Source organism: Corvus kubaryi, unplaced genomic scaffold (assembly GCF_017639235.1).
Source record: "Corvus kubaryi isolate FWS band 111438036 unplaced genomic scaffold, C.kubaryi_AGA036_p1.0 37225, whole genome shotgun sequence".
Classification (NCBI taxonomy): domain Eukaryota; kingdom Metazoa; phylum Chordata; class Aves; order Passeriformes; family Corvidae; genus Corvus; species Corvus kubaryi.
Window position 1 is genome coordinate 245243 of NW_024581064.1, and position 26004 is coordinate 271246.

At 60.1% G+C, this 26004-nt stretch overlaps 2 protein-coding genes across 2 annotated transcripts in view; one reads left to right on the forward strand and one right to left on the reverse strand.

Annotated features, from left to right (window-relative positions):
- Window positions 1-2240: 2240 nt before the first annotated feature.
- Window positions 2241-5151, reverse strand: NOB1 (NIN1 (RPN12) binding protein 1 homolog). Its single transcript, XM_042022863.1, has 9 exons — window positions 4937-5151; window positions 4723-4855; window positions 4432-4565; window positions 4293-4364; window positions 4079-4216; window positions 3752-3970; window positions 3416-3513; window positions 3188-3332; window positions 2241-2780 (listed from the first exon to the last, which is right to left on the reverse strand). Exons 1-9 carry the CDS (start codon window positions 5012-5014, stop codon window positions 2511-2513), a joined length of 1287 nt encoding a protein of 428 aa, XP_041878797.1. The 5' UTR covers window positions 5015-5151; the 3' UTR covers window positions 2241-2510.
- The window catches only part of WWP2 (WW domain containing E3 ubiquitin protein ligase 2), a 32317-nt gene continuing 11450 nt past the window's right edge, over window positions 5138-26004 (forward strand). The window contains 10 exon segments of the mRNA XM_042022862.1: window positions 5138-5225; window positions 7194-7277; window positions 7869-8016; window positions 8273-8391; window positions 13302-13439; window positions 14187-14283; window positions 18600-18811; window positions 21184-21353; window positions 21355-21401; window positions 25658-25747. Of these exon segments, the coding sequence (XP_041878796.1) occupies window positions 7208-7277; window positions 7869-8016; window positions 8273-8391; window positions 13302-13439; window positions 14187-14283; window positions 18600-18811; window positions 21184-21353; window positions 21355-21401; window positions 25658-25747 (1091 nt within the window). The 5' untranslated portion in view covers window positions 5138-5225; window positions 7194-7207.

The window sequence follows — 26004 nt, forward strand, 5'->3', positions numbered from 1 at the left end:
GAGGGGCTGGGCTGACACCAGCCAGGTGTGTTGGATGTTACTGTGTAGCAAAGGGTCCCTGGTTGTGCTGGGTCAGGGAGGGGAAGCTCCTCTGCCATTCCTCTTTATTCCCATAAGGGCAGGAGTCTGTAAACTGATTTTTTTTTATTTTAACTGACTCATTACTGCAGCAGTCAAAATGTAGAGAACTCCTTGAAAGCCAGTGAAGCTCCCATTGAATTCTGTCCATGAGGAACCTGCCACAACTGTGCTGATTTCTGTCTTGCAGGTTGTGTGAGGAATTAAATCCTAAGGATCGTAGAATCATGGAGCATCCTGAGCTGGAAGGGACCCACAGGGATCACCCAGCCCAGCTCCTGGCCCTGCACAGACACCCCAACAACCCCACCCTGGGCATCCCTGGCAGCGCTGTCCAAACGCTCCTGGAGCTCTGGCAGCCTCGGGGCCGTGCCCATTCCCTGGGGAGCCTGGGCAGTGCCCAGCAGCCTCTGGGGGAAGAACCTTTTCCTGATATCCAGCCTAAACCTCCCCTTGCCCAGCTCCAGCCATTAAATCAGGTCATAAAATCAATAGTGTGTATTGTGGCCACCATGACTTTTTCATTCCAAATCCACGTTCCACTGGAGTTTGTCATGAGTGGATCAGACAGTGTTGTCCTGGTACAGGTTTTCTTAAATCACCTCCACCACACTGAGAGCCAATGTCCTCATTTGTTCTCTTGGAGTTTGCTGGGCTGAGCCCTGCTTTTTCCAGAGATCTGTCATTTTTGCTGTTACACTTCTTTAAATTTCCTGGTAACCTTCACTGTGTGGGGACAGGGTGAGGAATCCAAGGATTCCCTGCTCACTGACCCCTCTGTTCAGCTCCCACACCCGGCAGCCTCTGTGACACATTCCATCCCTCTGGGATGAGGGAAGGGTTCTGTGTTCATGTGACAGGTAAATGGCTTTGGCTTTGTTTTGGCCCTGGAGCTGCCCGTGGAACGGGACCTGCCCCGAGTGTCCTGGGCAGGACCATGGCTGCCCATCGGGATAACGTGTCCAGGGGGACGTTCCTGTTTGAAAGTGGCTCTTTGGGTGTTGCAGAACTGGGATCACATTCCAGTATCCTTAGCAGCCTTTTTATTCTGGATAAAAGGAGGCAGTTTGAATTACTCCCATCTGAGCTGATGCTGAGTTAAGCTCCAACCCCTTCAGAGCAGAGCTCCAACCTCTCTCTCTGTCCCTGCACCTCTGGTGGGCTCTCCCCTGCTTGCCAGATGTTCTGGGTGCACCCTCGACCGCTGAGCTGCCTCTTCTGTGTCCTGCAATGTGAAAGTAGCACCAGATACTCCTTCGTGCAGTTCTGTGTATATGGCTTTCGTAGGTGGGTTTTCCAAGCACTGATTCCCGGTGTTTTCAGTTTGTCTATGAGGGGATATTTTATTTGCATCTATGTTTTTAGCTCTCCTGTGATAACTTGTTGAATATTAAAAAAAATAAAAATATTTTGCTTCTATTGGGACATTTGTATACTCGCAACTATATTTCTGTAAACAGCTGCAGTCGAGAATAAACAATGAAAGTTTTCATTTTGCAGTGTAAAGTCTTGTGATGGTTTTTCCAAGGGCATCTCCAGAGCTGCCCAACCCAGCCTCCAAACTGTGACTGAGGGAACAGCTTCCATAGCCCGGGATCCCGTCTCTGAGGGACTGGGGGAGACACAGAGGCTGCCCCAGGGAGGTGAGGCCAAGAGTCCAAAGCAAAGACGCTGGAAGTTGCCACCTCCTCAGCAGAATTTGTGGGTGCGTTACCCAATGCCCTTTATCTGCAGCTCTGACACACCAAAAATGCCCTGGGGCTGGGGAAGGCCCAGGTGTGTTCCCCTCTCCTGATCCCACCCTGCAACCTCCCCAGGACCAGGGGCCACAGCTGGTACCAGGCATTTCCTTACCTTGAACAATTTCAGCAGGGTTAAGAAACTGCAGCAAGAGCTGGGCAGAACAGGCAGTTGTGAAAGATTTCAGCAGATTTATCCAAAAAGCTTTACCTGAGTCTCCCCCTTCAGCCCTGGGCATTGCCTAGTGCCAGGGTGAGACACAACCCCCTGCCCTGGGCTTTTGTCTTTCTGGAGCTCATGATCCCATGGGGCAAAACATCAAAGAAATCCTCCCTTCCTCTGTCCCAGCCTCCTCATCCCTCGAGGCTCAGAGCAAGGCTCCCCCTGGCACAGGCACCCACACAAACGGGACTGAGCCACGGTGCTTTGGGGTTTGGTGTTTATTGGGTGACACAGCCCCTGCCCAGGGGCACCCAGGGCCAGCAGGGAAGCCACCCCACCCTCTCCCATGCTGGGGCCTCCCCAAACCCAGCCACCACCACCCCAGTCACGGTGGCCCTCTGGGCACCAGCGCAGTGCCGACAGAGCGGCCTGTCCCACGCCCATGCCAGGTTCTGGGAGAGGCCTTGCCCTGGTGGAGCCACCACGGCAGCCGGGCAGGCAGGTCCTGCAGGCGGGGCCCGTCCTGCCCCTCACCTCCTCTTCACGAACTTCTTGGTGACGGCGTTGGGGTTGAGGCGCCGGCGGCCGGCGCCCAGGGCGGCATCGCGCAGGTGCAGGTGCGCGGCCCGGCTGTGCACGTCGTTCTCGGCGAAGGGAGAGGCCCCGGCCAGGTAGTCGGGGTGGAACACGTTGGTTTTCTGCCTGGCTTTGCGGGACAGGCGCTGCTGCGGGAAGCGCTGGTCCTCCACCAGGTGCGGGTTGTTGGCGTGCTTCCCGCCCTGCGGCGCCGGCAGCGGGTACTGCAGGAGAGAAGGGATCAGCCCCGGCTCCCAGGGACTCTGAGGTGACCACAGGCCTCTGGAGACCTGAGCAGGGAAGCCCAGAAGCCCTGGGGTCCAGGTGCAACATCTGGAGGATGTTCACAGTTTGCTTTGATTCCCTCCAACCTGCCAGCCACAGGCTGGGCTCCCATCCCTGGGGTCCCAGTGGAAGAATTTCTTCACAGAAAGGGTTGTTAAAAATGGGAAGGGGCTGCCCACGGAGGTGGTGGAGTCCCCATCCCTGGAGGTGTCCAAGGAATTGACTGGACATGGCACTCAGTGCTCTGGTCTGGCTGACAAGGTGAGGATCGGTCACAGGTTGGATTTGAGGATCTTGATGGTCTTTTCCAACCTCAGTGAGTCTGGGATTCTGTCCAGGTACTCACCCTGAGCCCCCGGGGGTTCAGCACCTTGGGGTTGCGGGAGAAATGCATGTGGAGACTCCCATCGTCGCTGACACTCACTGCCACCTTCTTGAGGGTCTTGTTACCGCAGTGGGGGCAGAAAACCTTGGTCATGTCCGAGGTGGTCCTGTGAGGGTGGGACAGACAAGTTCACAGCTCCCGGGGCTGTGGAACAGGGGCTCAGCCCGGGAGCAGGATCAGCCCCAGCACCTGAAGCAGCCGTGGCAGCGCAGGATGTAGCTCCGGGCCCGGCGGATCAGCATCCCGTTCACGGCCAGCACGTGGAGACCCATCTGCAGCAGCACGTTCTGCAAGAGCAGGGACAACCTGGGACCCCGGGAGCTGGGAATGCCGGGAGCTGGGACTGGGCCCTGCCAGCTGGGGCAGTGAGAGCCCGACAGGCTGTGCACAGGCCTCTGGAACTGAGACCCTACTGGTTCGACACACGGAGCTGTCCCAAAGCTGCTCTCCCCTGCCCAGGGACTCGGCACTGCCTTGATGGGAGCAGCCCCGAGGTTTGAGCCCTGGCTGCAGCCCAGCACCCACCTGCATGGCAAAGTCCGTGGTGACACAGCCGACCTGGACACCGACGGGAGCAGTGTCGCAGTGCCCTGTGTCCTGCTGGGCCTGCTTCAGGTTGCTGGGAGTTATCCAGCCTTCGTCATCGCTCTCCTCATCCTCCTCTTCGCCGGCGCTGGCCCCATCTGCAGAGCTCTGGTGTTCCTCCGGGTGTTCCTCCAGGGGCTCGGGGCTACTGGAGATGGCCTGGGCCATGTGGGGGGAGGAGACGGTCAGGGTGGCACAGAGGGGTCGGGAAAGGCCAGCCAGAAATCACAGAGCGAGGACAGAAAGAAAACTCCAGAAGATTCTCACCAGCAGCTCCCGCAGCTCCTCCTCGATGCTGGGCAGGGGCGGCCGCCAGTACAGGAAGGATCCGAACTCGTCGCTGTCCGGCGGGGCCGGGCCGCTGCCGGGGCTGGGCTGGCGCGGGCCCTTCCCCGCGGGCTTGTGCTGGGGGCACAGCACGGGGAACCCTCACCCGGGGCTCCGAGGGGCCGCACGCCCTCGCCCTCCCTCCGGGCCTTACCTTGGCGGGCAGGTGGAAGCCGGCGAGGTGCAGGGGGGCCTCTGGGTGCCGCGGGGTGGAGCTGAGCCGCACCTGGGGAGCGGCACGGGGCGTCGGCGGGGCCGCTGGAACCGGGGCCCCGTCCCCGGGCCGATCCTACCTTGTCCTGCGGCTCCCAGCGGAGGCAGCCGGGGCCGTCGATCTCGGCCTGGAGCTGGCACGTGAGGGCGAGCACTTGCAGGTCGGCGGCCGACAGGCTCGGGTAGTCCCCGGTCTTCTTGGAGAATTCGGTTACTGCGGGCGGGGAACAATGGCACCGTCGGGCCGGGCCGGGCCGGGCCGGGCCGGGCCGGGCTGCGAGAGCCGGGCGGGGCGGGGCCGGGCCGTGGGGCCGAGGGAAAGGAAGCGGTGCCCCGCGCAGGACGGGAACCGGGGCCTGCCCGGCACTCACCGAGGCGCAGCAGCTCGGGGCGCGGGCGGCGGACCCGCAGCTCGCAGGGCAGCGCGGCGAGGCGGCGGCGCGCGGGCCGGTCGCGGATCTCGGCCAGCACCTCGGGCACGGTGTACAGCGCGTCTGCGATGTCCTGCGGGCAGCGCAGTCACACCGGCCCGTAACCCCTCGTCCCCCCCGCCCCTCCGGTATCTCCCCGGTGTTTCCCCGGTACCTGCAGCGGGGCAGCGCTCAGGAACGCGCCCGTGTCGGCCACGACGTGCGGAACACGCGCCATGTCCGCGTGCCCCATGGCCCACCCGGGCCGCCGTCCAAGCGCCGCGGGAAGCACAGCGGGAGTTGTGGTCCGAGCACGGAGCACGCCGGGAGTTGTAGTTCAAGCGGGGCACGCCGGGACCGGCGGCCGTGCCGCGGGAGCGCTTCCGGTCGGCGGGATCACGTGGCGGCCGGGGTCACATGACGGCGGGAGCTGGAGCCGGGGAGCGGGAGCGGAGCGGCTGCCGGTAACGGGACGGGGCGGGGCGGCTCGGCTCGGCTCGGCTCGGCTCGGCTCGGCTCGGCTCGGCACGGCACGGGGGCGCTCCCGTCCGTCCGCCGGACAGGGCCTGCTGAGGCGCTCCGGCCGCCAGGAGCTGCTCAGCCGGTGCCGGTACCAGCCCGGGACAGCGGGGCCAAGGTGGGGCCCTTGGCCTCCGCCTCCTGTGCGCGGTGCCCGCAGCGCCCGGCCCAGTTCCGTGCGGGGCTGCGGGGCCGGACCGGCCGGTCCCGGGGGCGGGTTCGGTGTTCGCTGCCGGGGCGGCGGCCCCGCGGGTGACCCGGGAGGTCAGGCCAGGCTGTCGGAAACGGGAAGCCGGGGAGGGAAGGGAGGGAGGCCTCGGCCTTATCAAGGGGGATTCCCCATGTGTGGGGTGCGGGAGCGCCCCGGGCCCGGCCTGGGCCGGTCATGGTCCCGCTCGGCTGAGGGGCTGTGGGGGTGTGCGGAGCGGGAACAGCCCGGGGACAGCAAAGCTGTGCCCGGGGAGTGGCACTGGACACCGAGGGGTTTCTGCGGGTCAGGGGTGCTTGGCGTGGCCGGGGATGTCAGAGCGAGTGACGGAGAAATGGTGAAAAGAGGAAATGGGGAAGAGTCAGGGTTTGAAAGAAGAAGGATGGCGACAGCCCAGGCGGAACAGGGCTGGGCACGGCCTAGCACTGGAGGGGCACGGCCCCGATGGAATCCATATGATGTGGAGCTGGGGACATGAGGAGGAGGAGTATGCGATATCCTCAGGGAAGGTCGGGGTGATCTGCGGGCCGGGATAATTGGAATGGGAGTCACTGTGTGAGTGTGGTGAGTAGCCCCTCACGGTGAGCGACAGGAGGTTGGGATGTGTCCAGGAGCCCTGGCTGTTGTTGGATGGAGCCAGAACAGTGGTTGGACAGTGCCAAACGGGGATTTCCAGGCAGAGGTGGGGGCTGTATGAGACACAGCCAAGCCCTGGGGTGCCAGGCAGGTTTGCTGTGCTGGCACGGAGAGCAGAGACCCTGGAAGAAGGGATTTCACAGGGAATCTGCCATGGGTTGGAGCTCGGTACAGTTTAAGGAGGATGTAAAGAGAGAGCAGAGAAGAGGCTCCTGCACAGGGAGAGGGGCTGGAGCTGCTTCCTCCCTTTTCCTGCTTCCCCTGATCGGGGAGGGGGAGGTTGGCAGTGCCCTGGTCCTGGCTGGGCAGTTCTTGGCTTAGGGGCTGGGCCATGACCTTGGCCCCTGTCCTCTCCAGCTCCTGGGAATGGTGGGGAGGAGGCTGGAGCAAGCCCATGGCTGACTCCGTGGTCCCAGACGCAGCGTCTCGTGCTCCTGTGTGATGTGTGACCTCATTCCTCCGCTCTGTGGTCGCTGATTTGGGCAGAGGCCCCAGCCACGTGTCCTGCCACCCTGCCTGGTGTCACAGTGTGTCCTTCCTGTCTGGGGGCGTGACACGATGGTCTTGGAGGCCTTTCCCAACCTCAGTGATTCTGTGGATTTGGTACCATAGTGAGACCAGGGCTTCCCTTGAGGGATGTGGCCACTACCCCGTGCTGTGACCAGCTTCTGTCCAGCCTGTGCCACTGCCATGTCCTTGCCATCTTGTTGGTGATGTGTGGGCTCACGAGTCAGTGTCCCACAGGGCAAGGCTTTGGTGGCTGCTCTGTCCCCCATCAGCACTGACCTGTGGGTCAGGGGAGCTTCAGGTGCCCAGAGGGGTGTCTGGAGGTGGCACTGCCCAGCTTGGCTAGCAGCGGTGCCGTGCAGGGGTTGCTCTCCCAGGGACGCAGCGTTGTCTGTGGTGCAGGGCTGGTTTATTAGGAGAGGGAGCCTGTGTTTCCCGGGGGTTGCCCAACCCTTTCCCCGTGTCCTTGCTGTGCCGGGCGCTCGCAGCAGCATCGGGCTGTGTTTGGGCTCCCTGGGCGCCGTGGGAGCGGTGCTGAGGTGTCTCCTCTCTCTGCTTCCAGCCGGGGGTGATGCCATGGCCGCTGCCAGCTCCAGCAGGGCCAGGGCCGGGCCGCCCTGCGAGAAGTCCCCGCTCTCCGTGAAAGGTGGGTCCCGCTGCCTCGCCGGGATTCCCCCTGCCAGGAACATGTGTTGTGTGTGCTCTGCCTGCACCCCGGGCTGGGACACCTTCCCGGGGGCAGCAGGGGCTGAGGATGGCCAGCGCTGCCCTGTGTGCCATGGGCTGGGCTCGGCCGCTTCCCCCGCCCGGCTGCCTTGGGGACGTGGCTCCGTGGCCCAGCTGGGGCCGCGCTGGTGCTCCCGTGGCCGCGAGATGGCTCCCGGCGCCCGGCGCCCGGAGCCCCGTCCCCTCGGAGCCACGTCCCCAGCTCTGCCCCTCCGCAGGCACTGCTGGCCCGGGGCTGCCCCGTCCCACCTTGCCCCCGTGCCCTGGGTTCGGGAGGTGTCCGTGGGGACAGTGACAGTCCTGCCACCCTCGGAGGGGTGAAGCTGGGGATGGGCATGGTCAGGGCTTGGTGCCAGCCATCGCTGCCACCAGGAGCATTGCTCCCCACTGCCCCTCTCCCAGAACTCTGCTGTGAGTCATGGCACCCCGGGCTGGCAGGGATGGGGTGGGGGATGAGGGCAGGGGACAGGGTGTCTCATGGCTGCCTGACCCTGTGCCTGTCCCTGCCCAGTCGTGTCTGTGAAGCCCAAGGCCCAGAGCCGCCCAGCACGGATGAACTGCTACGTGGAGGTGGCCGGCGACGGGCTGCCCAGCGAGACCAAGAAGACGGGGAAGCAGATGGGGGTCTCTGAGCTGCTGTGGAACGAGGTCCTCACCCTGTGAGTCCATGTGACCCCTGCTGTGGGGCTGGCCCTGTGTGCCCCTCTGGGGACACTTGAATGTCACAGAGCTTTGTCCCTTGCATGAGGACACTGCCAGAGACAGCCAGGCTGGGAGGGCAGTGGGAGGGGGGGTCTCCCATTGCCCCATGTCCTTGCCCACCTTCCTCTGCTGCTTGCCTTTGGCACTGCCTGCTCCCCAAGCATGGAGCAGGCATGAGGCCACGGTGACAGCCCCCTTCCCTGGTCTCTGCAGGAATGTCACGGCTCAGAGCCACTTGGAGCTGAAGGTGTGGATCTGCCACACGCTGAGGAACGAGCTGCTGGGCGCCGCCTCCGTCAGCCTCGGCAGCCTGCTCAAGGGCGGCGGCAAGTGTACGTACGGGGGGCCCGGGGCTGCGCTCGCCTGCCCGGGGCACAGGGGACAGGATGGGGGTGGCCGCAGCGGCTCCAGCGCTCCCCGGCAGGGAACAAGGTGCCGTTGTGTGCCCTGGGCCGGGCGTGCCGGAAGCCGTACCTGCGTCAGCCCGGGCGCCGCAGCCGGCTCGGAAACACAAACCCCGCTGCTATTTGCCGCCGTTTGCGGTTGCCAGAGCGTGGCTTGTGACAGCAGCTCCCACATAAAGGCGGCCATTCAGGGCTGGGGCGGCGCGAGTGGCCGCGCAGGGCTGGAAAAGGCGTGCTCTGTCTCTTCCAAGCAAAGCTTGTGAGACACAGACCTGGTATTGAGCAGGGAGAGGGGCCTCCTGCACCCCGAGGGATTCAGGGCTGGTTCAGACCCTCCCTGGTGCCGGGGGCTGGGGTGAGCTGCTTCCCCTGGTGCTGCCAGCTCTGAAACCACATCAGTGTCCCTGCCGTGCTGCTGTGGCTCTGGGTGGCACCAGGTGCTGTGGCAGTGAGGGACACATGGGACATGTGCTGCCACTGCTGTCATTTCGCAAGGCCTGTGGGGACTTGGATGTGTGCCTCGGGCTGGCTCTGTTGGGGTGTAGCTGCCAGCCAGCCCCACAGCTGTGGGATCTGTGCCCCTGGGCACCCTCCCCTGCAGCTGTTATTTCCCGAGGTGTGCAGGGGCCCTGCCGGGCTCCCGGAGCTGCCGTGGTTCCCACCCTACCTGCGCCTCCACGGGGGCACAATTGGCTCTTTCATTCCCAGCCATCCCGGGGGGCTGTGTGGAAAATGAATGGAGAAGGCAACTGGCTGTTCTAGGTTGTCTGTTAACATCCCTCAGAAAAAACGTGTCAGATTTTTCCTTGACACTGTGGGCTGGGAGGGAGGAAGGACTCTTAAAGCTGCAGAGCCTGCCCTGCCCTGCCGGGAAGGTGCTGCCTGTCTGCTCCTGTCTGCTTTCGTCTGCCCTCCTTGTCTGGGCTGACATCTGCTCCCTCCTCTTCCCTGCAGGCTCATGCTCAGCCTTCGTGCCTTGCTGCAGGTCTGAGTGGGCCAGAGACTGCTGGGGGCCCTATGGGAGCCTGGGAGATCCTTTCCTCAGGGGCTCCTCGCTTCCTGGGAAGAGGGGAGTGTGTTCCCTCTGCCAGCCAGCCTGAGGAAGGGGCTGGGTCAGGCAAGGTCGTGCAAAAGGCATCTGGGATTTCAAGCCATTCTGGGTCAGGCAATTAATGTGTGAAGGGCAGTGAAATGCATGTGCCCCCTGCCACTGGAGGGGCCTGGCCCTCCTCTCCCCATCCTGGGAAGTGCTCAGCCAGAGTGAGCCTTCCCCAGGGCAGCTCCTGCCGGGTAGCAGCCCCTTTGTCTTCGTTGGGTTTGTTATGGTTTTGGTGAGGCTTTATGAAAGTTACTGGTTTGTGAGTGTAGCTGTGGCCTTGGGTTGATGTTCCTGTTGTTCCCCTCAGCAGGCAGGACAGTGTCCTCACTGCTGGTGACACCTGTGGCAGTGCGTGCTGGGCTCCCGCCTGCCAGGATGGTGCTGTCAGCCCTTCTGCCAGGTATGCCTTACTCCAGGGGGAAGAGTCTCAGCTCTGAGGCCCGGAGCATGGAAAAAGAGCTCAGTGATGAGGCCTGAGCTCCCGGGAAGGCTGTGAGAGCCTCTGGAGCCAACAGCCTGGCTGTCGCAGGAGCTCCTGCTCCGGTGGGTCCAGCCCAGCTTTCGGGCTCGCAGCGCTTCCCAGCGCCTTGGCAGCGCCTGCGGGGCCTCTCCGAGCGCCTCCCGCCTTCCCAGGGATTGGCCGGGGAGGTGGAGAGGTGGGTCAGCACTGGCTCAATCACTGACAGGAGCTGGAGCCTTCCAGGAGCTGAGCTGCTCCCAGGGCTCCCATGAAACAGCTCGTTTGCCATGGCACGGCCCCTGGCCCCGGCCCCTGAGCTGCTGCCTCTGCAGAGGCACCTCTTTGTTCCCGGGCTCTGGGAGCTCCTTGCCGCTGGCCCTGGCCGGCCTCGTATCCTGGGCTGTGTGGAGCCCGTAGTGGGCCTTGCTGGTCCCCCTGTGTGCTGAGTGGCACCACGTGCTAGGGCTTTACAGATCCCACAGAGTCTCTGCTGCTGTGCCCCAGGCAGAGTGGCTGGAACTTGGCCTCCTGGGATCCTTCAGGACAACAGCAGCAATTCCCAGCCTCTGGAAAACTGCAGCTCCACCCCATTGTGGCTGTGATGCCAAAGGAGCTGTGCTGTGCTGCATGTCCCAGCAGTTCCGTGAGCTGGCTCTGCCATGACCAGGATGTAATCCCACAAAACTGGCCATCCAGCCAGCAGGTCACTATGGGGATTGGAGAGTGCCCATCCCATGTCACCTTTTAGAGGAAAGGAACAGAAACCCGAGGCCCTCCTGGTTATCCCTGGCAGATAAATGGAGTAGGACACAGTTGTCTCTAAACCTCTGGTGGTTGAGGCTGGATCAGCAGCAAAGGCAAAGCTCCCCTGGGGAGACTTTCATAGGACACTAAAGATTATCCCTTCCCCAAAACTCTGGGTTCCTTCTTCATTTGGGGATGTCTGTGGAAGGTTTAACTTTCCCCTTGCTTGTTCCTGGAGGGACTTGTAGCCACAGCATAGAGTCATTCCTTCTGCTGTGGGAATGCACCAATGCTGAGCCAGTCTTCACCTGCTCAGCACCAAGGAGCTTTGATTCATCCCAGACAAAACCTGGGTGATCACGTGGAGCTGTTGGAATGGGAACTGGCCTTTGCATCCAGTGGGACTGGGCAAGGAGCTTGGCGCTAGCTTTGGGGAACTGAGAGACTGGGAAGCACTTTTTGGCTGTCTGTCTGAAAATCTTCTGGTATGCAGGTGTGATGATGGAGCCACCTCACACAGGGTCTTCCAGAGGAGCTGCTCGTCTCATGTGGCAGCTCCCTGGGGTCAGACACGTGTGGTTCCTGGGGGTCCCGGAGCTGGGGCTCAGCCCGGGGCCATTATTGTGCCGGCTGCTCCCAGCTTCGTTTCGCAGAACCGTAAATCCGCTTAATGGGCTGGGTGGGAATTCCAGCTCACCTCTGCTAAATGGGAGCTCTGATGCTGCGTGCAGGGCACTGGAAGTAGCTGAACTGAGACCTTATTCAGGACCAAATCACCCCCCAACCCCCTCCCAAAATAATAATAATCCCTCTGACATTCTGGCAGCCGGCGGGACAGAGGCAGCCTTTGTGCTGGGCCCTTCGGGGGACCCGCCGTCGGTGCAGCAGCAATGTCCCTTTGTGCATCCCGCACGCTGCTCGGGGACAGGGAGTGGAAGGTTCTGCGAGTGTTTATTTTCTTTAAAAAAGCTGGAGGGGGTGGAGGGGGGGAGAAGGAAGCCGGCTGGGAGGTTCATGTTCACATCCTCCACTTGGAGACACCTTGTCTTTGCACCTCGGCTGGGCGCCCGCACAATGAGGGCTTGTGCGGCCCCGGAGAGCGGTGCACGTGGAGGGGGATGGAGGGACCCTGGAGAAAATGCGGATTCCTACGGCTTGGAGGAGCCGGGGGGGAAACAGGGTCTGGATTTGTTCTGGTTTTTGGCTGTGCTCAGTAGCATCTTCTGTCTCAGGCTCTTAAAACTGTCTGTGAGGTCAGTTTCCCATGGAAGCAAGTGGAGTGCAGCTCCGTGAGGCAGAGGGGGAGACCAGGCTCAGCAGAATCCCGTGTTGGATGATGGTGATCAGTGACAGAGCTGTGCCCCCATGAGCTGTGTAGGAGACACCCATCTTCTTGGTGCTGGAGACTTCCCCCAGATCCTCGAGTGCCGCCTGTCCCACAGGCCTGTGTTCACCGCAGACCCTGTGTCACTGGGATTTGGGGTGCCTTGGAGAAGGAAGTGTCAAGTCCAGTGCAGGACAGCCGGAGCTAGAGGTGGGACAAGGGCTCCATGGGGGTGTGCTCCCATCCTCCTCCTGCTGGCCTGAGCCACACCCCGTCCCCGCGTCACACCGGGACAAAGCAGGTTGCTAAAAAATGGTGCCATTGTGTCATGAGCAATCCGTGTATAATAAAAATATTATTTGAGCAAATGAGTCAGGAAGCGTCTGGGCCAGTGTCCCAGGCTGGTGCAGCCAAATTTTTCTGGCCTTCTGTGATGGAGCCGGGTGTTTCAGTCTGGCTGGCACTGGCAGGCACTGCTGTGATGGGGTGGGTGCTGAGGGCTGTGCTGTGCCCCAGCTGCCCCCAGGGACCAGCAAAGCCTTGCTGAAGCTGCTGAAACCAGGCTGGCTCTCAAGGGAGGGAGTGGAGCTGGCATCTGTCTCCAGGAGCCTCCCAGCCTGTGGCACCCTCTCCAGAACCTTCTGTGAGTGTGGTCCAGTGCTGCAACAGAGCGTTCCTGTTTGGGAACGGCCCTCTGTGCCGGTTTTGTTCAGTGGAATTGATGCACGGGGATGTGGATGGAGGGATCCTCACCATCATGCAGGACCCTTCTTGCCCCGTGTGTCATCTCAAAGGAGCCAAATCCTTTGGCTTTCCTGCTGGGATCTGCCCTACAGCCCCAGCTCCTGGATCTGTGAGTGATGGGGGTCTCAGTGTCACAGCCAGGGCCCCTGGGGCAGCTGCAGCCCCAGGAAAAGGGTGAAGGGATCCTGAGGGGTGGTGAAGAAGGATCTTCCTCAGGAGCAGGTGGTGGGACTGGCCAGGGGTCCTCTGGCAGCGCTGGCAGGTGTGTGTAGGTGTGGGGCCAACACTGGTGGTGCTCGCTGGGACAGCTGGCCCTGAGGGAGTGGGCACATTGTCCTTTGGGGACGGGGGAGGCCTGGAGGAGCCCGGGAGGCTGACGTGGTTGCTGGGGCAGTGGAGCCACCTCCACACCGCTGGTATCCCGGTGGTGACTGGGGGTCTCTTTCTCCATGTCCCGTCTGCCACAGTGGAGAACAGGCAGCTGACCCTGGACCTGCAGACGGAGAACAAAGGCAGCATTGTGTCGGGCGGAGAGCTGACGATTTTCCTGGACGGGCCGGCTGTTGCTCTGGGCAGCGTTCCCGACGGCAGTGCCGGCCCGGAGGGTGAGTGCCCAGCCCCGCGCGGCCGCTCCGGACACCAGGCGTGGGGAGCGGAGCGGGGCGAGCGCGGCCCCGGCAGCCCCGGGATGGTGTCCCAGGGCCAGCACTCGCCTCCGCCCCCGCTGGGGCCCCAGCCCTGTGGGCTCCCGCGGGCGCGTGGCTGGAGCGGAACGGGAGCATCGACAGGCTCACAGCAGCCGGCCTGGGAGGAGCGGCCCTTCTCCAGGCCCTCCTCCAGCCTTCCATGCGGGTCAGCCCCTTCCCTCGCTGGCCGTGAGGGCTGGGGAAATGGTGTCTGCTGGTCCACTCACAGAGAGCTCCCCACGGCAGAGCGTGCGTGGGGTCACGGGCTGGTGGCTGCTCTCTCGGGGCTGCCAGGGGAGCCAAGCTTGTACAGAACAAGGGTTGGTGCATTGCTTTCCCTTGGCTCCTCTTTGTCGCTGGAAGACAAAACCTGTGACATCTGGGAGTTGTGGATGCAGCACTCTCCTGGCACTGCCAGCTCTGCAGAGTCCTGTGTTCTGCTTGGAGCTACAGAGTGCTGAGGGGCCAGGCAGTGCCAGGCTGTGTGGTGTGAGGAGAGCACCCCAGTGTGAGGTGGGGGGTCCTTGGGTGCTGGGGGTCTGTCCTACAAGGGATGAGGCTGTTGTGCTTTTGGGGCTCCTTTCTGGAAAGTGGGAGGGAGGGAAGGAGGGTAGATCTATAGGTGGTTCAGTCCTTTTCTTCACCCGTTGTTCTTCCCCCATGCAGGGTCCCAGGTGCCTGGACGGGACCCCACCAGCACACCTGTGGCCACGGAGGGCTGGCACCAACCTCCCAGTACCAACTGCTCTGGCAGCAGACCAAGGTGAGGGTCCCATGCCGTGTGTCCATTACTGAGGGGCTGCTGTGGCTCTGTCTGGATTGTCCTTGTGCTGTGCATCCTGCTCCAGATCTCCCAGTGAGCCCCTGTCGTGCAGCACACGGGAGGTGTGGAGCAGGGGGGGCCTGAGCTGGGGGACAGCAGAGCTGGGAGTGCAGAGGGGTGACTGTACAGCTGGGCTGTGGCTGGCCTGAGCCTCTCCCAAAGTGTGGGTCTCTTAAGGAATATCAGGTCTGTGATGGCTCAGAGAGTTTCCACCAGCTGCTCCACTGGCAGCTGAAAGAATGGTCTCTCCAAGAGTGGGGCAAGCTGTGACCAGACAAACCAGCAAAGTGGGGTCCCTTCAAATGGGGATCACAGGAACCCCAGCTCTTCCCTCAAGCACAGCTCTGACCAGGCTGGGAAGCACAATGTCCCTCCAGGCATTGGCCACAGGGAGATGCTTCCAAAGGTCCAGGCAGAGCAGGAGGAGCAGAGCTGCAGGGAAATAACAGCTGCTTCCAAAGGAAGTGAGATGCTTGGGCAGCAGGCCATCCTGCACCTGGCTCCATGCCCTGCCCTGCCTCCTTGCTGGGCTGGAGTGGCTCAGCGCTGCTCCTTTTGGAGCTGTGGTTATTGAGAGACGTGTCACACTGTCAACAGAGAGTTGAATTTAACACCTATTTATATTTCCAGAGCATGGCAGTGGCCCAGCAGCCTGTACAGATGTTCTGGGTAGTAGTGTGGCTGTGGAGAGGACGCCTGCAGCCTGCCCGTGGGAGGTTCTGCGTGGCCCAGGCTCAGGAGCGCTCTCAGCTACAAGCTCCACACCTTGAGCTCTTCTGCTCCTTCTTCATCTGCTGGGCACACACCAGAGTTGATGTTTTTGGCTCAAAAAGTGACCCTGTCTTTCCATGTTGTGTGTCCATCTCCCACCCGAGGAGGGAGAGGGATGGAAATTGGGAGCAGGTTGTGAACACAGTTCATGCCCCTTTGTGGTGGCTGCTCCTGTTGATTCTTGCTGTCCAGGTGTTAAAGCCTCCCCAGGGGTGGGAAGTGCTCGGTGACCTGACTGAGCTGGGCTTGGCAGGCACTTAGCAGCTCTCAGGAGGTGCTAGAAAACCTGCAAAGAAAATTCTAGTTTGGGAGGCTGAGCCCGGGCACTGCTTGTGGCCCATTCCCTGCTGGTTTCCCGTCGACTGTGAGGAGTTTCTGCTTCAGGTGTCACCTTGAGTGTGGTGAGGCCTGGCCAGGACTTGTGCAGGGCACCTTCAGACACCTGCCAGGTGTGCCTGTGATCAGTCAAATCCCATGGCTGCCCTGGTATGGGAAACTGCAAGCTAGTTCTCAATCCATGCTGCTCTTACCTGAATTTGGGGTTGTTCTGGGCATACCTGCTCAGTTTGATGTGGTGCTGCTCTGTGGGGCAGAGCACTGCTCTGCATACCCACAGTAGAGGCAGCTGCCTGCTCCAGAGTGGACTGTGGGTCCCTTGCACTTGGGAATGTTGTTTGATGGGTTGCTGTGTTTATACACAGAGCCGTGTTTATTTTCTTGGGCTTGGTGATGGATGCTGGCAAAGTCACTCGGCGGTAGGATGGGAAGAAAAGGGTCATTCTTTGCTCCTCAGCTATTTCTACACTGTCCCTGCAAGGGAAATTGCTTGGTCAGGGCTTCTCTTTCTTCTCCTGAACAAATGTCATCTTGGGATTTGCTGCTAATCTTGGTGGTTGGGTGTGAAATTCCACAGCCCTCTGTGCAGGGAGAGAAGGAGCTCTGGCTGAGAGCTGGGGCCATGGGTGCCACAACTCCTGTTTGTTGAGGCCCTGGCACAGGGTGCCCAGAGCTGTGGCTGCTCCATCCCTGGACAGAGCTTGGAGCAACTTGGCATAGTGGAAGGTGTCCCTGCCCGTGGCAGGGGGTGGAACGGGATGAGCTTTCAGGTCTCTATGCACCCGAGTTATTCCATGATTCTCCCATTTGGGTGCTGGGGGATGTGGCTGCCTCCTTCCACCTTGGCAGGGACAGGGGGAATTTCTCAGCTCTGTGTTTTGGGAGCTGTGCTCTCACTGCCTGCATGGCACTGGTGCTCTCCCCGTTGTTTCCCAGAGGTCGTGCACTGCTCCCCACAGCCAGCGCTGGCTCTCAGACCGAGACATGCTGCCACCTCTGCTGCATCTCACAAGGGAGCTTCTGGCCAACTCAGCTGCAGGAATTGGCCATTCCTGGGTTTCCTGGCTGGGGTCCGTGTTGGCCACTGTAGCGAGGGGACCCCGCCTTGGCAGAAGGGGGAGAAGAAATGTTGATGTCCCCTGGCTGATGCCACTTTGCTCTTTGGCATCATCTGCCCCAGCCCAGGAGGGGCAATGGGGCAGCCACCAAGTCCCCAGGTCGATGGGGGACAGCAGGGTCTTGCCCCCGGCGTGGGAGAGGGGCTGTCATCCGCACACCCCGCTCCCCCCACCCCACTGTTTGTTCCCATCCGTGCTCTGCCTGGTTTTTTCCCTGCTCCTATTTTAAGCACACACTCCCATCCCGCCACGCTCTGTGGCCTTGCTGGGTTTGTTTCCAGTGTCTATTAAAAGACAATGCCCAGATGGGAGCACTCGTAGGAGGGCTGGGCTGGGCGGCGGGCTGGCTAATTCAGGCTGGTAACCCTGTGCTGCCGGCTGGCAGCCTGGAAACATCCTGTTTTGGTTTCTAAAAACTCTCTGGGCACTTCTGAGCTCATCTGTGCTGAGGAGAGCAGGGGCCAGATCCATCCCATGCCGGAGAGGCTGCTCCCAGTGGGACAGCCTGCTGCCACCTGCCTGTTCCCCTCTGGCCAGGGCTCCAGGGGCTGTGCTGCCTCTGGCCTCACCATGGGGGGAATTGTGGGGAGAGGTCCCAGCCAGCTTTTGGAAGGTGGGTAGTTACCAGTATGCCCTGCTGAGCCACATCAGTGAGGGACCACCTTCACCTCCTGATGGGGGAAGAGGAGCCTCTTCTGTACCCACAGTTGCTCCATGCTCCCGGGTGCGGGTGGCCAAAGCAAACCCCAGCACAGAGCCATGTCTGGGGGGCAGCCGGGGTTCCAGTGTGAGTTCACTGTGTGAGGAGCCCCTGGCTGGGGCTGCCCTCCTGGGGGCACACTGAAGTGGCCACAGCAGCTCCTGCTCTGCCCGTGGCTCTCATCTAATCTATTTTCAACAACCATCTCCTGCTTTCCCATGTCTCCTCCCAGTTCCAGTCCTGCCATGAGCCGCTCCCCAAGGAGAGCAGCTTTGGAGTGAGTGGGAGGGTTCCAGTTGCTGGAGCTGCTGTGAGTGGCATGACTGATCTGTGCCCTGTTGCTGCCAAGCTGCTTTCCCCTCCCAGTGCCAGCCCTGAGACTTGGGGACAGTTTGTGGGTTTTGCCCTTTTAAGGTAGATTTTGGCTGGGAGAAACTGATGTCCTTGTCCCTGCAGTCTTTACCCTCCATGGTTGCTGCCTGGGCTCTGCCTCTGCTCCCCAGGCCCCCCAGATTTGGGATGGCAGTGTCTCCCCTCCTGCCCTGTCCCCCTCCTTGCTCACAGGAATGAATTCTTAAGGTGAAACCCAGCTTTTTCAGGAATGCCTCTGTGCTGCCTTGGGGACCCTGGATGGTCCAAAGGGGAGAGTTTGCTGGGGGGAGCTGCAGGTGTTCTGCCCATGGAGGTTGGGCTGTCCTGGCCATGGGAAGCAGTGGCAGGTGAGCTCCAGGGTGGCAGCGACCCCCAAGAGATGGAGCAGCTGCACCTGAGCTGGTCACAACTTGTGCTGTGATTTCAGCTCCCATCCTTCCCGTCTGCTTGTCCCCTCCTTTTCTGGAGGCCACAGCTGTCCTGGGAGCACCTTCCTCATCTGCCTCTGTGCAAGACTTGGAGCCAGGCATGAGGCACTGGTCAGGGTCCCCACCATGGTGCAGGACCTGGGGCTGGTGTGGGATCTCCTGGGATCTGCAGGGGGGGATGAAACAAGCTGGCATCCACGGTGGCGAGCAGATGTCCGGCCGTGAGCGGCCAGGGCCATTCCTCGGCACGTAGAGTGACCGCCTGTGAACAAAGCAAGGTGGTGTCACCTGGGTGACTCCTCCATGGGTCTCTGCCACCAGCAGGTGTGTGCCAAGACTGGGGGCAGGTCTGAGCAGGCAGCATGAAGCTCCAGGCACTGCCCTGAGCAGAGGCATGGAACTGTATCCTGGCCCTTCCCAGGGGACACCAGTGGCTGTGCTGGGAGGAAGCAGTGGAAGACCAGGGCAAAAAGACAGGAGTGGGGTGTTCCATGTGATGTCTGCCACCTCCCACATTCCCTTCCCTTGCAGGACGCACCGACATGTGGCCGGAGCAGCCCGGGGAAACGCGGGGAGTGGAGAGCAAAGTCCCAGTGCCAGGAGCCGGCACCGGCAGCAGGCCAAGAGCTCACAGCACACCAGCACAGCCACCAGCATGGCCAATGGCATAGCCACCGGCGCGGCCACCAGCACAGCCAATGGCACGGCCACCGGCGTGGCCAATGGCGTGGCCAACGGCACAGGTGACTCTGCGCTCGTGGGAGGTGGGGGCAGAGCTCGGGGCTATTACTCATTTAGAGAATGAATTGCTGCTGAGATAATGCATCTTGTAGTGCCTGGTAATTTTGTCCCCGCGGAGTGATTGATTTTTATTGATTTTACTTCTGATAAGCCAGGCAGCTCTGCAGAGCGCACTGGGAGGATCTGTGCTGCCTGTCAGGAATCATTTCTGTGACTCCACTCTGGAGTCACCAGCTCCAGGTGTTTAAAGGATACTGGGGCAGCAATATCACCGATATCACAGTGAGGAGGACAGTTGTCACTGCTGAGTGGACTTTTTTCAGGGTTCAGCTGAATTTCCCATCAGTCTTCAGTGAAAATGTTCTGAGCTCTGAAGTGGGGAGGAGCAGCTGCCTGTCAAGCATGAGACAAGGCACAAACCCACCACTCATAGAGGGCTGGTTCTTACACCATGGGGTATTTTTGGAAAGATTTCTCTTGTCATTTCTTGGATTTGTCCACAAAACCATAAATCCCTTGTGGAGCAGGACTGAGACCTGCTGAGTGCCTGACTGTGAAGTCACACGTGGCTGATCTGTTTTTCTTCTCTGGCTCTCATGGAGCATCTTCTGCTCCACTGCATTTGCTTTTGTGGGAGATGAAGGAGAGGCAGAGCACTTTGTTTTGGGTAGAAGGAAACGTACTGTTCAGCCCAGAAGGAGTTTGGTGTTTTCTGACGTTTCGTTGGGAAAACCTGGAGCAATGCAATTTCAATTTTTCCAAAGCCCATTTTTGTCAAAGCCCAGCCCCTCCCAGGCTCCTTGCTCTGTGGACACTCCCTCAGGCTGGGGACGGGGATTTTGATCTCAAGTACAACTTGGCTCCTTGGCTTTGGTGTATTTAAAGCACTTTTTACTGGCCCAGCCACAGCCTCCCCAGTGGCTTTATGACTGTGCCGTCCTTGTTGCTGTTTTACCACCCTCCATGCCTCCCGCAGCTCCTGTCAGCAATGGCTTGGGATGGGGAGAAGAGTGTTTTGTGTGGCTGGGATTAGTGCTGGACATCCTGGAATGCCTAGAAACCAACCTCTTCTCCCTCACTGTGGCACATTTTGGTGACACTGCCATGTTTTTCAAGCAGGCTGTTGCAAGAACTCCCCATTACATTTGTCACTCACATCTGTAATTTCAGCTGACAAGAAAAGAGATTATTCCCAGCCGTGTTTTCCCCACAGCCACATTGTTCAGCCCTTGCTATGTTCCCCCTGGAGCCCTTCTTTATCAGGTGGACTTTGGATCAGCTTTTCCCTGCTTTGTCCAGGACTGAGATCAAACTGACCATGGTGCATTCACCTGGGTCCTGCTGCAGGTTCCCTTTGAAGCTTCTCACAATGTGACTGAAGCTTCTAAAATGGCCTTTTCCCAGGCTTGCTGGAGATGAAGGGCAGTCAGAGACCTCCTCAGCTGGGTCCTGCTGGACTCTGATGGAACATCAGTTGTTGCTAACCTGGAAATCTTCCTTGCCTGCAGCTTTTGCCTGGGGGCACCTGCAGCTGCTGCTGTGTCCCAGGATTCCTCTGGTGCTGGAGGATTTGTCCTGCCACCCTCCAGCTGCCAAGCAGAGTGTCCTGAGCACTCTGTCTCTTCCACAGAGCATCTGTAGCTCTTCAGTCTCCCTTCCATGAGGGTTTATACTGCTTTTTCCTACAATGCTTCTAAATATTTGGGCTTCCCTTACAGTTTTTATGTTTCTCAGCTCTAACTCATGGAAATCTGTCTGCATCCCTCACTCCCTTGTTTGTGGGTTGTTTATAAAGCTTTTGCTTTGCCACTCCAGCCAGGATGCCTTGTAGCAAAGGTTCTCCTCAGTTGGGCTGCCAGGTCTCAGCGTTTTGGCTATCTAATAAATATTCCTCAAACAAATTCCCTTTCAACTTTCTTTCTCTGCAAAAAACTTACCAGTTTTCTTTGTAGTTTTCCTTTGCTCAGTCTCTTCCCCTTCTCAAAAGTTCCGTGGAATCCAGCAACGTTTAGCTCTTTCCAGTGCTGTTGACTTGCAGAGCCTGGGTTTCACTCTGCCTCAGGGGAGATGCTGTACCCACTGTTTCGGAGCTCCCCCTCATTCCCCGAGTTCCCATCCGGGGTGCAGCTTGTTTCCAGTGGCAGAGGAGACACTGAGCACAAATGCAAAGAACCTTCTGCTATTGCCTCAGGATGGAGGCGATGGCAGTGGTGCCCAGAGGGGTCTGGGTGAAGCAGGTGCTGCCTTTGCTGCAGGCTGGGAGCACTGAGAGCACCGTGCTTGGGTTGTGACCCACCACGTGCTCTGCTTCCCGGGAAGATCAGCCGGCCTTGCCCCCTCCGTGGTGCTGACCTCCTGCCCTCTGCCTTTCCAGTGAACGGGGATGCCGTGGGTGCCGTGGACATGGATGAGGACAGGCCGGCAGCTGGTGCCAGCGTTCCGACCCCGGCGGCGTCCGGCACGGCCGACGGCTCCGCTGCTCCTGCCCTTCCTGCCCTGAGCAGCTCCGGAGAGGCCGAGGAGGCGGCCTCAGGCCCCAGTGCCCCCCCCAGCCCGGGCAGCCGTGCTCACCCTGGATGCTCTGCCCCCCGGGTAAGCTCTGCCTGTGGCCCTCGGGGAGTGGGGATGGGAACCAACTGGGGCACTGCTATGTGCTGGGATGAGAGGCTGTTCAAGGGAGGGGAAGTGCTGCCCCAGGAACTGGTGGAGATGCTGGTGCTGAGTGGAACAAGGAGGGCCTGGGGCAGGTGCTGGGGATCCTGTGCTCCTTGTCCTGCCTGCCTGCCCAGGATGCTCTGGGCTGAGGTCTGGCCTGTGCCTGCTGGGTGTTTGGGGCAGTAAACAGTGGGTGGCATCTCTGTGCCAAGCAGCATCTGTGCCTGGGGAGCAGCAGAGCCCTCCACTCTCACCGGGCTGCTCAAGGGATCAGTCAGAGCAAAACACCCAGGAGAATGAGCGTGGATTTTCAGGGAGCTCCACTGAGCAGGAGGGCACAGGCGTGCTCCGGGGACACCACAGAGACATTGGCCACGGCTGGGGCCAGGGGGGCAGGGCCCTCGAGTAGTGGTGCTCATTCTGCCTGGTGTGGATGCTGTTCATCCTCCTCCTCCTCCACAGGACATTGGGAACGGGCTGCAGAGGAGTGGGGGCTGCTGGCTCGGGCTGTGGGGGTGGCAGTCGGGGTCTGGGCTCAGCCCCCAGTGTGCTGCAGCTGCGCCGTTCTCCCCTCGTGTCAGACCCCTAGAATTCTGGGCGGGGGGTGAAATGGCCTGTGTTTGGGATGAAGGGAGCTGTTTATTTTGCTTTGGCTGAGGCGATGCCTGGAAGGTCAGGGCCCCGCTCGCATGTCAGTCACAGGTAATTAGGGTTAACGGCTCACTGTGCCTTTATGCGGGTGTGTGAGGGTTTCTGTTCTCCTGGCCTGGGCGCTTCCTGTTTCCAGGCAGCTGGAAAAGTCCAGTGCTCTCAAAAAGGCCTTTATTCCAGCCAGAGCTTATGCCTCTTTCTGCTCCTACCAGGTAGACTGAAGGTCTCCTTTTCTCCACCTGGGGCTGGAAACAGGCTGTTGTTTCTGTGCTGGGGCAGGGAAGCCTGCAGATACCTCAGGATTCCGGAGGTTCAGGAGGCTGCAGGCGCCGCTTTCTAAGACACCAGGCTGGATTTACGTGGCCCAGCCAGGTGGAAAAGTGGCCGTGTCGTCTGTGCCCGTCTCCCTGTGGAGCTCACACACCAGAGAATCGGGTGTGTCAGAGCAGGGAGGAGGATAAAGGCGTTTGCTTTGGGAGATGGATGGAGAGGAACACTGAAGGGGTAGTGAGGCATTCTCCAGGCTGAGCTGGAACTTAGATCTCTGGAGACACCTTTGGTTAGCACCCTCTGTGCTGGCCGTGGGATCTGTAGGGGGAAAGAGGGCAGCACGAGCTGCATTTGTGCTGTGCTGTGCTGGCCTGAGCAGGGGCAGACCAGAGATCAGGGGCTTCCCAGGTGAAGGAGAGCAGAGAGTTGAATCCATTGAGGTCTCCACGGTGTGAACCCTGCCAGGGAGCTGCCAGAGCAGGTCCTGGGCTAATGGGGATTTGCTGAACTGGATTGCACAGTGCTGTGTCCCTGGGGTGGCGTAAATGAGCTTCTGGAGTTCTCTTGAGCCCTGATCCAGGGAGGCTGGTTTTTGGCGGGCTCACCTCACCACGGAATTTTCTGACTGGTGGTTTGGGGCCCATCTTGGGAGATGGGGATGCAGGATAGCCCCTTGCTGGGACGGCTGTGAGAGCACTGTAGGGCCCGTGGGGATGGCTCCTGCTCTGCCACTCCAGGAGCAGCGTCCCCCTGCAGAGCTGCCAGGCACGTCCCTCCTGAGCCCTGCGCCGTTCTCCGAGCGTCTCCTTCCTTCCCTGGAAGCGTGGGGAGCACTCCCTTCAGCCTCTGGAGGGTGGTCCCAGCCTCCCTGCTCGTTCTGGGCTGTAACAGACGGTTGGGTTCATGTGGGGATCCCAAGTGATTTGCTGTGCTCAGATCTCCGTGTCTCAACATCGGCACCAGGTGTGGTGGCTCAAAGGCATCCCTCACACAACTGGGAGTCTGTCCTAGGGGCTAGAGAGGGCTGGAAGGAGTTCTGAGTAATTCCAGCCCCGACAGTGCCCAAAACCTCCTTCACATCCTCTGGGCAGAGTGTTCCCCTGCGGAGCTGGGAGCGTGTGTGGCGCCGGAGCCGCGGCCACAGCGCCCAAGGCCTTGGGGTCCCAGCTCTCCTGCTGGGGTTTCTGAGCGGATCGATAGTGAAGGGAGGGGAGGGGGACTGCTGGCTCCTGCATCTGGATCCTATCAGGGATGATCCCATGTGGGGACAGGCGGCTGGAGCAGGGGGCGTGCGTGCTGTCTTGCCCACACAAAGAGGTGCTTTATGCTGCCTGGCGGAACCCATGGGGCTGTGGTTTCTTACGTAAGGAGGGCGTTTTGTTTGGACTGCAGGGTTGCCTCAGCTCTGCCACTTCTCAGTGCCTGTGGCTCCCTGCGTCCATGGCCATCATGAGCCTGTGGGCAGCTGGAGGAGAGCTGGCAGGGACCGGCATGTTGGGTGCTTTGTGGTTGCAGTGTGGTGCATGTGGGGAGAGCTCCCACCATCCAGTGCTCCCAAGACTGTGGATCTCCCATGCTGGGGGCTGTGTGGAGCTGGACAAGGTGGGCACTGGTTGTCCCCAGTGTCCCCATCTCTGTGTGTCAGCGGTAACTGCGGTTCATCACCACTGGCGGTGACTGGCAGGGAGAGCCAGCCCTCGGCAGATTGACTCCTTGCATCACCCAGGAGCTGCTGGGGAGGAGTTTGTGAGCTCATCAGTGTTTTTACAGGGGGTGAGGTGGGGGCAGGGGGACATCAAGCAGTAGCTGCCACCACCAGCAGCTCTCCGCAATCCTGCATGTCTCTTTTCAGTCACGAGCACACCCAGAGGGATCCAGAAACCTGGAGGAATTCTCATCATGGGAATTCTGGTCTCTATAGCCACAGGAATGGTGCCTTCCAAGTCCTCAGAGCTGTATGGATCAGAGAACCTGATGTTAATGAGACTGGAGGACCTGTCCAGGGCAATTCCACTGCCCTGAAGGTGCCTGGGCACCTTCTGCCATCCATCTCATGGGGTGGACATCCTTGTGCCTTAGGACACCCCAGCTGTGCTGATTTTCTCTTTAGAGATTTCACTCTTGTTTTACCTGTCCTGGTGCTTTTATGCTCATGAAGCACCAAGTTCATGGTTTGTGACCAGGAAACTGGGCGGTGTCAGGCTTGGCAGCTCCTCACCCTTATGGTGTAGGGGCACAGCAGATGCTGCCTTGGACTCTTCCTCAGGGATACCCACTGACCTGGTCCAGGGAGGAGAAAGGTCCAGTGCTGCTGACTAGAAGCAACATGTGCAGGTGTTGCGTGGGCTCCACAGAGGCTGCGATGCAGCTGAGCTGTGTCACAGCAGGTGTGTGGCTGTGGTGAGGTCACCGATGGCTTTGCTGTCCTTGGAGCTGTGGGGCTGAGCTGGAACAAGCCCAGGCTGTGGGGCACTAGCACTTGGAGCAGCTCCATCCCCAGGGCTGCCTTCTCCCTGCCAGCCTGGGCTGGCTCCCTTGCTGTCACACAGAAGCTGGTGTATTAATTTCCTAGAGCTTTTTATGGTGATTAATTGAGACAGAAGATTGAATGGGGAGAGAGGCCTGTGGGAGCAGAAGTGTGGCAGGAGAACACTTTATCTGTCAGCAGCTGCTGCCTCGCCTCCTCTGCTGAAGGATAAAAGCTGACGAGAAAGCACAGGCTCCACAGAGCTTTTACCTTTGCCAGGGTGAATTCATGAATGAATTCACACAAAGAATGGTTCCAGTGTGGCCCAGTAAAGCCAGGCTCGCTGTCACCCAGGCTGTCCTCAGGGCCACCCCAGCCCGAGTGCCGTGGCCACACGTGTGTTTAAGCCGTAGCTGTCAGCAGCAAGCCCAGGGCTGCCAGGGAGAGAACCCAGCCCCAGCCCAAACTCAAACACTCCCCTTTGAAGATGTATTAGGACAAACCAACCAAAAACATCAGAAACACAGGGCATAAAACTGACCCTGTGTGAAATCTTACGCCGACCTTTCTGGGGGAAATTAGGAATTTATGTTCCAGGTTATGCCTGTTCAGGAAGCAGAGTGCTGCAGCCCCTCTCCCAGAGTCTCCATCTAGGAGGCCCAGCAGCTGCCGTGCAGACCTGTCCAGTAAAGGTTGGAATGCCAAGGATGTGAGGGGCTGGGCTCCCTGACCCACCGGGGCAGCTCTCTGGATGTTCTTGGTGCCAGCAAGTATCACCTGCCTCATGATTTTATTCTTCTTGCAGGTGGGAACAGCGGGAGCTGCCGAATGGTAGAGTCTACTATGTAGACCACAACAACAAGACCACGACGTGGGAGAGACCCCTTCCTCCAGGGTAAGGGGCTCAGGGGCTCCAGGCCTTGCCTCAGTTGGAGGTCGGCTCTCCTGGAGGGATGCTCATGGCATCCTGGTGGGAGCTCTGCTGGTGTCCCAGAATCCTGTCAGGCTTCGTGTGCCCTTGCAGGAGCTACTCGAAGAGTTACTCATCCTCTGTATTTCGTTTTGGTGGGTCCTTGTCCAAAAGAGCTCCTTTAGGTGTGAAACCAGTGTTTATGCTGGAGCTGGGCACGGAGCCCTCGTGTCGGAGGGTGC